General features: G+C 38.9%; 1 protein-coding gene across 1 annotated transcript; it reads right to left on the bottom strand.

Annotated features, from left to right (window-relative positions):
* Positions 1 to 237: 237 nt before the first annotated feature.
* On the bottom strand, positions 238 to 11,631 carry chrnb4 (cholinergic receptor, nicotinic, beta 4 (neuronal)). Its single transcript, XM_023274888.3, is given in 7 exon segments — positions 238 to 1,043; positions 4,344 to 5,397; positions 5,851 to 5,960; positions 6,211 to 6,255; positions 7,223 to 7,368; positions 11,152 to 11,223; positions 11,226 to 11,631. Coding segments are annotated over 7 exon segments (1,650 nt in total). The 5' UTR covers positions 11,284 to 11,631; the 3' UTR covers positions 238 to 878.
* Between the last annotated feature and the right edge of the window lie 3,806 nt (positions 11,632 to 15,437).

The following is a 15,437-nucleotide window of genomic DNA, read 5'->3' as shown; positions in this document are numbered from 1 at the left end:
TATGCCTCAAGATATTGCAATCATGACCAGTTTTATCTCCAAGTTTTGTTGTATCAACATTTTTTTTTTAATTTTTATTTTTTTTGCCTGGTCACACATTCTCACATTTAAAGTGATCAGCTGTCTTATCTACATGATGAAATATCTTAACTGGCACGTCGGCATTGACCATATTGGCTCCGAGGACGAACGTCATCACCGGCGACACGGAATAACTGAGCACTTTGGCAAGACCTCTGACAATTTTAAGACTTTATTGGGGATGTGATACATTTAATCAAACTAAAAGAGGACGCAGATTTTTCTTTATTATATTCCAGTAACATGGTAACACAAATAAGGAGTTAAACAGCATCTGACAGCAGACATATCTTTGTCATATTAGGTATAGTATTTTTGTAACAGTTCTGCATACTTCAGTGCATTGAAAGGTACACTCAGTCCAGTTCTGCACTTGCCCTTTGTAGACGTAACAATGTCAGAGAAATTACCTCAGTGGAATGATGCTGCATTAGGTCCTTTTGCAGACTTATCTTTTTTTTTTCTCAAACTATGGTATGGTTTATTGCTGGAGGCCATGTGTTTTTTTTCTTTCATATTAATGGACATTCTGTCAATTTGCTATCATCCACAAACTTTCCTTCTATTCCAACGATATACATGAATTCTGCATTTTCTGCCTGATTTTGCCCTCTTTGGTGCCACGTTGGTAAGATTTGGCACCGAGGACATCATGTTAGTGCTTCTGATCCTTGTCAGTACAACATTAAGAAGACATCAAATCTTTAACCGGCCTGGATCCCATTACAACTCTGCTTATCCTAATAGCACAGTTGCTTATGAAAACCCTGAAGTTGCTCAGTCTTCCTTGTTGCTCATCATATGCGAGGGGTCTCTGAGCTGGGCTGCTCATTAGGAACAATGTGACTTTGGAAGACAGGCTGGAGAAACAAGCCCAATGTGCCCACCACACACACTATCACAAAGATCCACAGGAACATACGATCAACAACCATGGCCACGTACTTCCAGTCCTCTATCACCTGCAAAACACATGTAAATACAGTTGAAATTACTCCGTGTGCATGCTTTTCCATAACCTATTTCCCACAGACATTCATTTTAACAGTAATGAAGAGGAGTAAGATGAATTATTAATACTGTTGAAACTCAGTGTATAACTGAATGAATATGTGCCTTTTGGATTTAATGGAAACACTTCATATATTCTATAATATAGTGTCTTGTATGTGTTACATGTATTTATAACAATAACCATGCTTAGATTGTAGGTACATTTATTCTTAGGACGTTGATATGGACCATTGAACAGAAACATTGTCAAGGTATATCTTTGCAAAAACATGTCTCCATATTGCTTAGATCTACACTGAAACAGCCATTTACCCCTTCACCTCATTTTAAGTGCTGTCCTTGGTAGTTTTGAAACATTTCTCATTCTGAGTTTCCTCCCTATTATATTGATTTGTCAGAAAAGCCATTGATTGGGCCACAGCCACTACTTAAAGTTAGTAGTATTCCTTCCTGCACCTCAAGGGCCACGGGGAGTACAGTAAATGTTATCATGTCAATACAAGCACCTTAAACCCAGTTTATTGGGACCAGAACAGATGGGTTAGCAGGATGACAGTGGCACCTGAACTTGACAATTTGCAAATAGCTAATTCTAATTAGCTATTATGACAAAATATTCTGTTTGAATTTGAAATGAAAGAAATTGTATACTCACGCATGTTTTTTAAAGAAGTGTGACAATTTTCTCTTCCTTAATACACACACAACTCAGAAACAACATTAAAACAGCTAACGGGTTAAGTGAATATCACTGATTATCTCATTACAGTGAAAGATGGGATACATTGAAAAGCAACTGAACAGTCAAAAGTCCATTGTTTGGAAGCAGAAATAATTGGCAACTACAAGGAATTGAGTAACTTGGATTAGGGCCAAATTGTGATGGTTTTGGATCAACATATCTCCAAAATGGCAGTTCTGGTATGTAGTGGTCAGTACCAGTCAAACTAAACTGATCCAAAACATAACAACCAGTAAATCAGCAACAGGATCATGAGGACTCGAGGCTTGTTGATACTAGTAGGTTAGCGAAGACTGATTTGTTTTTTGATCCCACAGAGGAGACACTTAAACATAAATTGCAGGAAAACTTAATGCTGCCTATGATAAATACAAGTCAGAGCAGACAGAGCACACAGTTTACTGCATAAGGGGCTCAGTAGCTGTTGTCAGAGTGGACGATGCTGATACCTGCAGTGAACAGGTATCAGCATGGTCATCAGAACTGGACCACATAGCAATGAAAGATGGTGGTCTGGTCCAATAAATCACATTTTATTTTCCATTATGTGGACAGGCATCTGGGGAAGAGATGGCAGCAAATGGATGCACTACAGGAAGAAGGCAAGTTGGTGGATGCAATGTGATTCTCCGGGCAATGTGTTGCTGGAAAACCTTGGGTCCTGGCATTTGTGTGGATGTTACTTTGAGCACCTACCTAAACACTGTTACAGACCGTGTACACTCCTTCATTTCAACAGTAGTATTACGTAATGGCACTGGTCTCATTTCACTGAATAAAACACCTTGTCACACTACAAAAAGTGTTCAGAAAAGACAAGGAATTTTAGGTGTTGATTTGGCCCCTATATTTCCCTTGATCTCAGTTCTTCCGAGCATCTGTGGGATGAATTGAAAAAACTAATTCAATTCATGGAGCCTGCCTACCGTGCAACTTTCAGGACTGTAAAGACCTGCTGCTAATGTCTTGGAACCTGATACCACTGGGCACCTTCAGAGGTCTGTGGAGTTCTGGCCTTGACTGGTCAGAGCTGGTTATGCAGCATTAGGGTGACCTACACTGAGTTAGGCAGGTTGTTTTCATGCTGCGGCAGATTTGTGCATCTGTGAGCTGTTAATTGTTTTTACATGGTCTGGTGAAGACTGTAAGTTAAAATGACATTAAGTCAATCTTTGTAAAGCTCTGTGCCTTGGTAATGTTTGGTTATGACTCACTGATCACAAAGCAAACTACAAGTCTAACCTCTGTCTCTCTTCTTGATGTGTCCTCTGATCCAAAGAACACTTGCTTTTTTTGATGCATTTGTGAAGCAGCGCTCCTCAGCCAACCTGCTGGCATTTGTTCTCTTGAAATAAATTTGAGAAATGATAACGTTTGCTGTCAGTCCAAGTGTTCGTTAGGAATACTGATACCAGTTTTTTTTTTTTTGTTTGTGTGTTAACTATGGAGTTAGAGCCAGAAGGCAGTTAGCATGGTTTAAACCAAGAAGTAGGAGGAAACATCGTATGCTGTAACTACTTTTTAATGAAAAGCAATTTATTGTCATTCATTTTTGTGTCCAGCTGTTGTTCCCTTATAAATAGTTACAGTAAAAAGATCCTCATACAATCACAGATTGTTGGTTTTAGTTGGTAGGTGGACTTTTAACTTTAGACAAAGCTAGCTGTTTACCTCGGCTTCCAGGCTTTATGCTAAACTAAGCTAATTGTTGTGTGCAATCAAGCTTCTCATCTAACTCTCAGTTATATGATCAGGTATCTAAATTAGATATTTAAACATTCCTATAGAGTCAGACAGTTTCAACAGTTCATGTGACCAATGCCCACTGGTGCTTAGAAATGACCCAAGGCGGTCATTAGAAATATATACAATAAATATCCCAGATGTCACACTTTTCACATAATTGATTCATTAAGAAAATAATCTGTTTTCTCTTGTCTACTTTAAGACAGGTGTATTAAGATGGCTGCAGAGTTGCAATCACAGGGGCAGAGCAGACTGAATTTTATATGCACATAATGATCCTTACACTTACGTTTTCCTGTTCATATGAGAATGCATTATGCACCATTAAAAATACTGTGATTCCACTCAAATTCCACTTTCATCTTTTGCTGTCCATTTGTAAGTTCTTGCAGTTATTATTTTTAAAAACAGTAATTATGCCAGTAAAAAATGTTCAAATTTAGCAGCTACAAGGAGAATATTAGATCTAAGCAAAAATAGCAGAGTATGACACGATGACATTTTTTGCTAGTGAAACGTTGAAGCTAAATAATAACACGGAATGTAATTGCTTCTATGCAGCCAAGATTTCTTAATCTATTTCTATTTTATAACATTATAAATATAGACAGTATTCCTCTGACAAAATAATTTCTTAAATTTTTGAAGTTCAAATATGAAATGATTCTGTGGTACAAAAAAAAGAAAAAAGAAAAACAAAACCTTTATCATGAGCCTGGATGAATAAATAACATTTGAATATTTGAAGGTGTATACATACACTCTGATCATCATCATCTCCCATCATGTGCTCAGCCACAAAGCGAACTCCGTTTACCGCCTCCTGAACATCAGCAGCCCAGTCTGTGATGTTTCTCTGCTGGACGTCCTGGGTGGAAGTGAAACCAGCCGGAAGATAATCAGTGGAACGCACATCCCCTTTTCTGTTGGAGTGGCTATAGCCCATTGGAGGGGCTATATTTTTGTGTCCTGGAGTGGAAAAGGCAGAGTCGGAAGACAGCAGGGCAGAGGAGGACATGGTGATACCTGTTTTGGTTGGAACTGGGTAACCCAAACCCAGAATGGCTCTCCTGGCCCGTAGGCACCGCTGTTGACGCAGTCTTTGGCGTGCAGAGTTGTTGTGAGGTCGTCTCATAAAGAGCAAAGTAGGCAGTTTCACAAGAAATATCAGCTTGACCCAGGAAGGCATGGTATGGGTGCTTGGAGAACGGTGGTGCACGTTGAGCACACACACACTAGTGATGATGGAGAAGGTCACCAGCACCATGGTGAACATGAGGTACTTGCCAATCAGAGGCACATCCAGCGAGGTGGGAGGAACAATCTTTGAGATTAAAAGCAGAAACACAGTGAGAGCCAGGAGGACAGAAATGCAGAGGGTCATCTTCTCTCCACAATCTGAAGGCAAGTAGAAGACCAGAATGGCCAAAGAAGTGATTAAGACACATGGAATGATGAGGTTTATGGTGTAGAAAAGGGGCTTCCTTTTGATGATAAAGTCATATGTGAGGTCAACATATGTGGGATCCAGAGGGTTGACAGTCCGTCTGCCTGGCAGCGCCAAGATATCCCACTCCCCGCTAGGGGTAAAATCATCCATACTGGCAACCTCAGACTTCAAGATCAAGTCGATCTCTGTGTGATCGTAAGTCCAGGAGCGGAACTTGAGGGTGCAGTTTTGCTGGTCGAAGGGGAAATGCTTGACTTCAATCTTACAGGCGCTTTTATAGATGGCTGGAGGAAGCCAGTTGATGCTGCCATTAAAAAGGACAATGGCATTGGTGAAGACTGTTACCTCATAGGTTCCATCAGCACTGTGAGAAGAAAGAGGAAGAAAATTTTAAAGAATCTCTTAACTGGTCTTTGAAGATTGCTTTGTCAACATTACAATAATTGTGACATTAAGACGAAAACTACCATTAATAATTTCTAGAACAAAGAAGAGTTAACCAAAATGCTCAGAGGAGCGACCAAAATCTTTATTTAAATGGAATTACAGAAAAGGGATTAATAGGAATGGAAGAAATGGAAAAGGATTAATTGGAAACCTATTGGACAGGGCAACAGCCACGAGGTGAGGATGGATTACTTTTCAGCTTGTGAAATTAAGTCCAAGTTCTCAGTCATCTTGACAGAGAGAGCTATAGTTCCTGTCCAAAAATGTAGGTTTAGTCGAATTCAATTTTCTATTTCTTTTAATACCAACATTGTTTGGCCAGAGAACAACTCGTTAAAATGTAACACCACGATAAGCCAGCGAAGCTTACTTGTTGTACAGGACAATATCCGGGAGCCAAATGTGTCTGGAGGGAATGCGCAGCTTGTCAATGCCTTCATACTTTGCAGGGTCCCATGATAACCTGTAATCCTCCCAGTGCTGGAGAGACAAAGGGACCTGGTTCGTCAAGTCTGACTCCAAATTTCAGTACGATTTTTTAATGCTTGCCCATTTCTAATTACATGCCTCATTATCGGTGAAAAACACAATTACAAAAGCTGTTTGTTCCACGTTGAGAGGAAGAAATATGGTTAGTAATGGATATGGTTTAATTCAAGTTCAGGGGAAGGACATTTAACAAAACACAGGCTTACTAAGAGTATATGACTCTGAGCCACCTGACACTTACCTGAGTGAGCCAAACATTCGTGGTCATGATCTGTTCTCTTTCATTCTGAAAAATGAGCAAATTTAGTAGAAATGAGTTTCATTACAGGTTTCAGACAAAAAAAAATACAACTGAATCAGAAAGAATGTGAATGTTGCAACCAAGGTATTGCTACATATGGATGCACAATCCAGATAATACAGCTGCTTCCACCATAAGATTATCATTGAAGACGCTGAGAGCAAGAATAGAAGATGATCTCTGTACCTGTGCAACCAAGTTTTGCATAAAGACTGAAAATTAGTGTCTAAATTAGACAATGCCTACATCTAAACGGCTTCCTCTGCAATGTTCTTTTGCAAAGAAAAAGAGGAAAAGATCAATATTTGAGTTGCTGTAAAACTAATGAACTTTAGATGAACCTCCTGGTTTACTGTCATCTTTACTCTGGCATTAGATGTGAAGTGAGGTCAAAAATAACCGGACTCAAAAGCTCCTCTCATCTCAGATTGCTTGTTAACATGTTTGTTGATTGCAGTGTCTTCACAGTGCCATGACATACACATCCTATAAAGTGATACCAAATGGCAATTACCCAAAGGGGTACAATGCAAACTCATAAACTGCGGCTGTGAATGAGGCACGCCGCCTTGGTCTGCAGCTGGGAGGAGCCTCCGCTGTAAATCAGAGGAGAACCTCTATCACTGTGGCTAAAACAGCTTTATGGCCCCTTTTAATCCAATGTGCTGAAGTTTCAATCTGGACATGACAGAGGCAGAGATCACAGCTGACCAGATCTATCCTTGGCTTCATCCATCCATTTAGAGCTACGGCCCCTCAGCAGAGGCTGCTTTGAAATTAATTGCTTTCTCAAAGCTCTGTGGCTCTTTCTCTGTCTTTTCTATCATCCTACTGCTTTCACTGTCTTTCTTTTACTGTCTCTCTATTTTCTCTACGGTACATATAGTGACTCACTCACTCACAAACTTCAAAAAAATCCACACACATCCACATGGAGTGTTTGGGGCCTTACCACACTGATGAGTTGTGCCAGAGACACTTGCAGCTTCACTGTTACTCTCTCCGTCCTGTTGACAGCAGGGCGAATAAGCGGATTGTAGCGATCTTTTCCCAGCAGCCAGTTCATGAGGCGCTCCTCTGAGTCAGCACTGCTGCTACCTGGTGACACAGTTTCGTTCAACAATCATTTTAATACTCATGTAGCGAATGCACATCCAAACCTGTGTCCAGATAAAAACCCGTGTAATATTAAACCAGGCACTGTAAGCTTGAACATAGATTTTTAAGGTGACTCTGGAGTGTTCTGTCATCTATATTGCTGTGGAGAAATGATGAGTTTACCTTTAGCTTGTTCTGGATTCACATATACACTCTGCATTCTGTTGGTTAAAAATCTATGGTTTTTAAATTATTCATTTTTTTCAAAAAAAAAATTAAATTTCATGATACAAAACAGTTTACAATGTAAGTTCACGAAAAAAATTTCCCCTATTCTTTCCATATTTGTCTAAATTTCATATACACTAGAACTAACCTTGGCTATGGGAAACAAATGCGTAAGAATTAAGCATTTCAATGGGAATAAAAAACAAATTGTGCCTTAGTATTTCTGTAAATAGTCAGTCCCTTGAGGGTACAGTACTGTGAAACAAATTGGAAAAAAATATATTTGATGAAAACTAAAATAAAGTTATAATGCTGAGTTGTCTTGTTAACAAAAGACAGCAAAATAAACTGTAATTTTAGGTGTGTATTATAAAGTGTAACCTTTATTTCTATTATATCTTTATTTAGAAACTAGAGTATTATTATGGTAAGCTTAAGATTACAAAATAAGTATTTTAATATTTGTAATAACAGTACAAAAAACATCTTGAACTGCTTATAACAGCATATGAACTCAAGGTTTACCACACTGTGGGATTCTACTATATTGACCTCCACACCATTATTGTCTATTTTGTCACATTAAGTGCACACGTCTTCCAGTTTCAATGCTCAGTGTGTGGAAATGATCATACTGAACTCATAGTATAACTTACTAACAATCTAACAACTAATTACACTAAGTGCTTCAGTGGAAGGCAACTAAAGTTCTTTTCTTCCTGGTTCCTGATGACATTTCCATGAAAACTCACACTTTCATTCATGTGCTAACATAATTGCACAAGGGTTTTCTAATCATCAGTTAGCCTTTCAACACCATTAGCTAACACAATGTAGCATTAGAACACAGGAGTGATGGTTGCTGGAAATGTTCCTCTGTACCTCTATGGAGATATTCCATTAAAAATCAGCTGTTTCCAGCTACAGTAGTCATTTACCACATTAACAATGTCTGGACTGTGTTTCTGATTAATTTAATGTTATCTTCATTCAAAAAAATGCTTTTCTTTCAAAAATGAGGACATTTCAAAGTGACTCCAAACTTATGAATGGTAGTGTATATCTATGAATAAGAATAAATACCTGGGAGTCTGCATTGGTCAGTTAACTGCGGAGACCTCTTGGATGAGAGGTGAAACGTCTTCAAGAACCAAAAAAAAGAGAAGTCCAGCTGCCTAAATCTGAGACGAATAACTGAGAATCTACACAGACAACCTAACCCCTCATTAAACTGGGTGGACACATAGGGAGACAGATCAGTTTCAAAAGCAAAGCTCATAACTCTTTTGGATTGTTGCAAACTCAATAAACACAGAAACTGCTCCTGTCCTCCTCACATTTATACTTTCTATATTAAAAAATAATAAATGAAGCTTTAACACTGTTACGGTTGTATGTCATTTCATTGGGTAGGTATAACTCTGCAAAGCAATTCTTCTGCCACTCTAATAAAACTCTGAAACACTGAGAATTAAGTAAACAACTTATAAAATACTATTTCTCCACTCCAGGTTTGCATCTTACAAACAACATGCGTAACTTTCTGAGTATTAAGGGAAGAAGTCACTATCCATTAAGAAAGTCAGAGATTGCTGTGTGATTGAAATTATACTGAAATGTAAAGAAGGTCCCAAAACCATTTCCAAATAAGCAATTAAATCTGAGATTAGATATTTTCACAGCATGCTAATAATTCTACTTTTGTATCATCAATGCTTAAAGTTAACTATTGGATGTGTCTTTTAAATGAGAATAAGCTGAACACTAGCATGTAAATTCCACCTCTTCCCCTCCATCCCTGATAAATGAGGCCCGTGTCAGAGGTGAAGACGGGCCTGATTGAAACTGATGTCTGGCTCATCTCATCTGAAGCAGAACAGATATATGTAGCACTACCTCTTCCATTTTCTTTTACATGCGGCTGGTTATTAATGCCCCCGCATGGTCTGGAGTAGCTGAGTCGGCTAACTCATGGGAAACACTCCAATGAGGTGAGACTCTTACTGATGAGCCTGCTGAAGAGGGATTGCTACTTTTATCAATATACAGCCGGGCAGGATTCACGGCCACATCGATTCAGCACATGTGCCGTCTGTAAAGCTATGTCATGATGCCATGCGGTGTCTCCTCCGACTCCGTATCAAACTGTGTGTGTCATTATCGGTCCAAGGACTCCTGCAGCTTGTCAGGGTGTGGTGTGGCGACAGTGGAGCCCCCGACGGGTCAGTTCATGCTGCCATGACTGTGCCTTTGTCAGTCACTTGGCTGAGGTCCCGTCCAACACAGCAGGGCTTCCACAGCACTATTCAATAGATGGTGTGTTGTCAAAGCTCTTGGAAACCAGAGTCAAACAAGCTCTTCCTTTACCAGAGGTGAAGGCCACATGCACAACAGCCAGACCAGATGAGGTCAACCGCTGTGAACGGACTTTAATGCGTGCGCAGGTTTAATGTGTTAAATGAACAGCCTTTCATAAGTGTTCCATTGGCATTACACTGATTGAGAATGAGGTCAGGCGTGTTAATGCAATGCTAGAGTAAGCCATTTTGGTGCTGATAAGGTCATTCTGTACAGCAGCACTCTCAGAAACATTGTTCTACAACAATGCAATAGAGTCAGAGACTGAGATCCTAATGAAGTGTGCAAACGAATCAAAACATGGTGCAAAGGTTAACTAAGGTGTTACACAAAATACAAAAACTTTTTTTCCCCGTCTTCTACTCCTTAGTATTCCACTTGTTTTAATATTCTGTAAAACCGGGGCATTAATCTCTTTGTCGTTGCATTTTATTCCTTCATTATATGTTGAACAAAGTAGAAGAACACAGCCTTTTCTCTGAGTTCATCACTCACATGTCACATTTTACAGTCAAAACACTTGCAGAGGGAGAAGCATTTGTTTTTCATTCTGGGAATTACACTTACCATGTGAAGCACTGATTTTTCAAAGTAATCCCACTTTGGTTATGTGAAAATGTGATGCTGTAGACGAGGAAATGATGTCAGCATGCAACTTTCCTTAAGTTTAATGTATGAAAGAGTTTCAGTTTGTAATATTGGGTGCATTTCTTGGACACCTACTGGTTGTGACCCCTAAACTAAATATGATAAACGTTCATTGGAAGGGTGATTGCTGATTTGGTATCTACAGGCCACATTTGATAGCAGGACTGACTCATCAAATTGCCTCCAGATGAGACAATGTGTCGAAACACAGTCATATCATATCTCAGCTGAAGTTGCAAAAATGCAGCGAGGATTTATATTCATATATGTGTCTTATTAGTAGTTAAAATATTAAAGCAAGAAATTAGGAAAAGTTCCAACTGTTAAAAAAAAAAAAAAAGAAAAAGAAAAACATCAAAAATTCTCCCTATGCAACTGAAAACTTAATTCAAATTCAACATCTGCGATCCGACTTGGGGACACCAGAAGGAATATTTCTCAGCAGAGAGACACTTTCTGCACTGAATTTGACGCACAGATAGAGGCACATGTTATAACTGTCCCCATTTGTTATTTATGGCACAGAAAGAAAAAAAAACACGCACTTACAGTGAATCAAAGAGAAAAAGTAAGCGAGGATGGAGAGAGCCCGAGCCATCTTTACGGCACCATCTGGTCCGCGGGAGTCGTCAGTGATGAAGCCTCAAAGCTGCAGTGTTCAGCGCTCTTCCCCTCGGACATGCCGGTCTCTCCTCGGTTTGGTCACCTCACCAACATTGTGGTGATGCCTGTTGCCCCGTGGCTGGGTTACTTCACTGCGGTCCACCCTCTGAAATCCGTAGAGTCTCCTGTGGGCGCACTGGTCTTTGCGCTCCTCCAACGCGCAGCAGCTGCCCCTGGCGCGCTGCTCTCTCTGTCCCCTGCGAGTCCTCCTGGTCCTGTACCCGGTCTGTGATCAGCTCCTGCAAGTTTACACCAGCTCAGCAGCTGTTTTAGATGGCAGGTTTCACATACAGCGTGTGGGCTACCAACTGCAGATGGTATTGGCTAAATTTTGCCAATAGAAAGGGACAAGGGGGCAATTTTTTATCAGATTATGTCTTCTATTTTTTCTCTGACCTCATTAGCCCCTACATCCTAATAAATTCAAGGATTATCATCTTCCTACAGTAAAGACATACAATACTAATAATTTTAAAAGCTCTTATGTGTTTTTTCCCCCCAGATTTATAGTTTTACTCTAAATCATGCTTGTCTTGAACAGCCACGTGTCTGCACAAGACTTTTGTCCTCACAGCATCCTCAAGAAGATCATCCAGCTACAAGCATCCAAGCACAGATGCTCATATACATATCTGGGTCTAATTCTCCCACCAGCCAATATACCTTGACTGCTTTGATGACTTGTGATCATTTACTGGCTTGACACAGCTTTGGCAAGTCTGCTCAGGAGAGGCCAATAAATTCCTCTCTGGTCCTGGATGTGAGATTTAGTGCGGTGAGGTCCAGTCAGACCTGGACCAGTGCAATCTTAGCATAGCAGATTTACAGTCACCAAGCTGCTTAAAGCCTCATTATAATGACCAGTAAAGGAACTGTATCAGGCATGAAGAACAGCCCCAAGGACTCTCCTGGGGTTATAAATTTGAACTCCAAAGACTTGTGTTCTGGATCATTGCAAGTGGATCAATATAGACTGATTAGGTTTTGACCTTCTCTTGTTTTTAACAGGATGAAGGGGTCCGGGCCACGGGCTGCATAGACTGCTCATTTGTTTGCAAAATCGTATGTGTCAGACATCTTGTTTATACGAAAAACAAATGTTTTCTTAAATATCACATATTCAAATTAACACTGACGCTTTGAATGGAGGGAAGCCTTTGGTTTTTTGAAGTGTTTTGGTCACTTAAATATAAATCATATATAATTTATATTATTGCAGATTATTTTTGAAGCTTGATTATAGTATTTTAGATTGTTTACTTTAGCTCTACCATTAAAAAATAAAGGTTTAGCTTGCATCAGTCTTTTTGAGTTGTGACAACTTATAATAGCATTATGTTCAACCAGTGAGCAATGCTGAGTTGGGGAATTAATGTTTCTTCTACAATCAGTAGTATTTTAAATGAACAGTTACTTATGACTCCCAGCATAAACACACATTATTTAAGTTAAGGGCTTGAAATCCTGAACTCAGATTGGGGAAAAGTTGCATTTGCCAACCAATGTCAAAAACTTTCTTCAATTTGAATTTTGATTTTAAACTAATTAATGCAGAAATTTCAGCTTACATTACACACATTATCACGTTGGTGTAATTACCAACATTATTATGTTAACACAGCTCATCAAAGCAATGTTTTTAGGTTTCTAAAAGGTTTATCCAAACCAGTAAATTTAAAGTTTTAGTGTGCAACTATGCATTTAAATAATTGGTGGTAAATGATCAGCTGACTGTTAATCAGCCACTGGTTTTCATTAACATCTATATCATATCTTTGTGTATCCAGTCTTAAAACTTGCTTGAGTTATTCAGTGCCGATCTTTCAGATAAGTCTGAACTTAGTCTTGAATTCCAACCCAATTGCAGCATGGCTTTGAGGAAATTAAAAGCAGACATTATTTTCACTACAACAGTCAAGCAAGCAAGTTTCAAGTACCTGCAAGCTTGTTTTCATATAAAGAAACAAATGAAAAGCAAAAGCAGTCCAGAAGCTAGAAATGAAAGTAACTTTCTATTGGCCATAATTAGTTTAGCAAAATATGTTTTGATGGAAATATAATGTCACCTAGAAGCTTTTATCTTCAAGGCATTGTCTACAAAATCTTCCTTGTCATCATCAGAAATTATTTAATTGTCTGAATGCCGCAGTTAAAATATGATCAAAGTTCCCCATCAAGCGTGCTTCATTCTGCATCAGTTACTGATTTAATCTCATAGAACATAGAACATTTCTGAGTGACGCCTTAAACTCAGAGTCAACCTCATTTGAAGCAATGAATTTAAAACAGCCCTATATGTCAAACTCTGCACACATTATTCTGCTCAGTGAAGCTCAGCTAAGTGAAGTGACAATAAGCAAAACACATTTTTTGATGGACCGTACCATTACATTATTGTTAAGATTAGAAACTCAAACTACTCAAACTATTCAAAGAATTTTAAAATACATGGTCAGCTCCAATACTTTAAAAAAATCTGAATCCATGTGAGATTTAAAGTGATGCAACAGACTTGACAGATGTATATGCAATGAACCAAAGCACAGGCATGAGTGGTGAAACATGACTGCTCAGAAACCAACCATGAGCCAGTTCATTTTGTAAATGGCCACCTCCTTCATTATATTACACAGTGATGACAATTTACAGGGACATATTCTGTGAAATGCTCAAGATCGACAATCTAATTCCTGATTGGAGAGCAGGAGCTTGTTTGTACACTGGATTAAAGCCAAGAATCCCATTTCAAGTATGATCCCATCCATTATAATTCAATGCATAGATAGATAAATAGGTCATTGATTCCAAAAGGTTGTTTGCAGAAGACTTGTTGCAGGATTTTTGTGCAATTCTAGATTTTTGTTAATTTATTTAATTACTTAGAAAGAATACTTGCTCAGTATAAGCTACATAATATGCTTTGATGCTGTCTGTAGTGTTTGATTAAAGATGCCAGGATGCTTAACAGAAGGAATACTTCAAATGGTAATATGCTTGATGGCAATAGTAATCCTTCTTCAACCCCTGGTAATGTCTCCTAAATGATCATATATAGTACAGTCACACATTTTATAGAAGGCAGGCACAGCAGCTATCTGAGGGAATCAGTGAGATGTTGGCGGCTCTCTGTTATTAAGTTCAGTGATGAGGCCCTGGGGGAAAATCTCTCTGGCCATTCTGAGTCATGAACTGCAAGCTCTCCTTTTACATCAAGGCGGTGCAGCATTTTAAGGGTTTAAGTACCGCTAAGTAAAATCCTGCACTAGTGGCATGGCTTGATGAATGAAATGTCTCTGTAACTATTGAATGGATTGCCATGAAATTTAAATTTCAGAATAAATTTCAGTCTCTTCAGATATTTTGACCATTCATCTTCTTCCACCATCAGAATAAAATATTTAGGTTACCAACATATTCGACTGTAATTTTGTGTTTCATACTAATAAGCAAATGTTTGATAACCTACGACGGTGAATATGGTAAACAGTGCACCTGCTAAAGACAGTATATCATCAATGTCACTGTGAGCATGTCAGCATGTTGACGTGTGAATTTACCTCAAAAACAGGTATGCCAAAGTGCAGCCTCACAGAGTTGCCAACAAAGCCGTAGACTCTTGAAAACATGACAAAAATTATGTAATATTTCATGTTATTTTGCTCTATTCAAAGCAGCCTATCTTTCAATGTACCAATATCAGGTACATATGTTGAAAATTGAAGCATAACTACTATTCCAGGGTCAAACAATCTGATTAATCATATTACTATAAAAAAAACTGGCAAACAGCACAATTAAGCTCAAGAGTCACAGCATTTAGGATTGCAAGCTTATATTTTCTTGATGTCTTGGCTGGTCTGCTCATATGCAGAAACTCTAAGATATCAGCACAAACAACGCTTTTATCATGTCTCTAAATCATCCCAATCAAGTTGACTGTAATAGGAAGCCTGTCTGGGTTCTCGGTGGAGGAGAAAAAAACCAGGAAACAGTTTAGAAAATGAGGCTACAAGGGTATCTGTCAGACTAACAACCTTTGAGTGCTTTACATTTCAGCAGACTTGAAAAGACATTAGTGAAAAAGCTGTGAGCACCATTTTTAACAGTCTCTTGTTTATTCATGGCTGATCCAGACAGTTTAAGAGAGCCATTACCATTAGCCTGGTGAGATG

This window comes from Amphiprion ocellaris, chromosome 1, assembly GCF_022539595.1.
Source record: "Amphiprion ocellaris isolate individual 3 ecotype Okinawa chromosome 1, ASM2253959v1, whole genome shotgun sequence".
In the NCBI taxonomy this organism is placed as follows: domain Eukaryota; kingdom Metazoa; phylum Chordata; class Actinopteri; family Pomacentridae; genus Amphiprion; species Amphiprion ocellaris.
The sequence above is the reverse complement of the archived record's forward strand: the minus strand, read 5'-3'. Positions and strand labels throughout refer to the sequence as shown.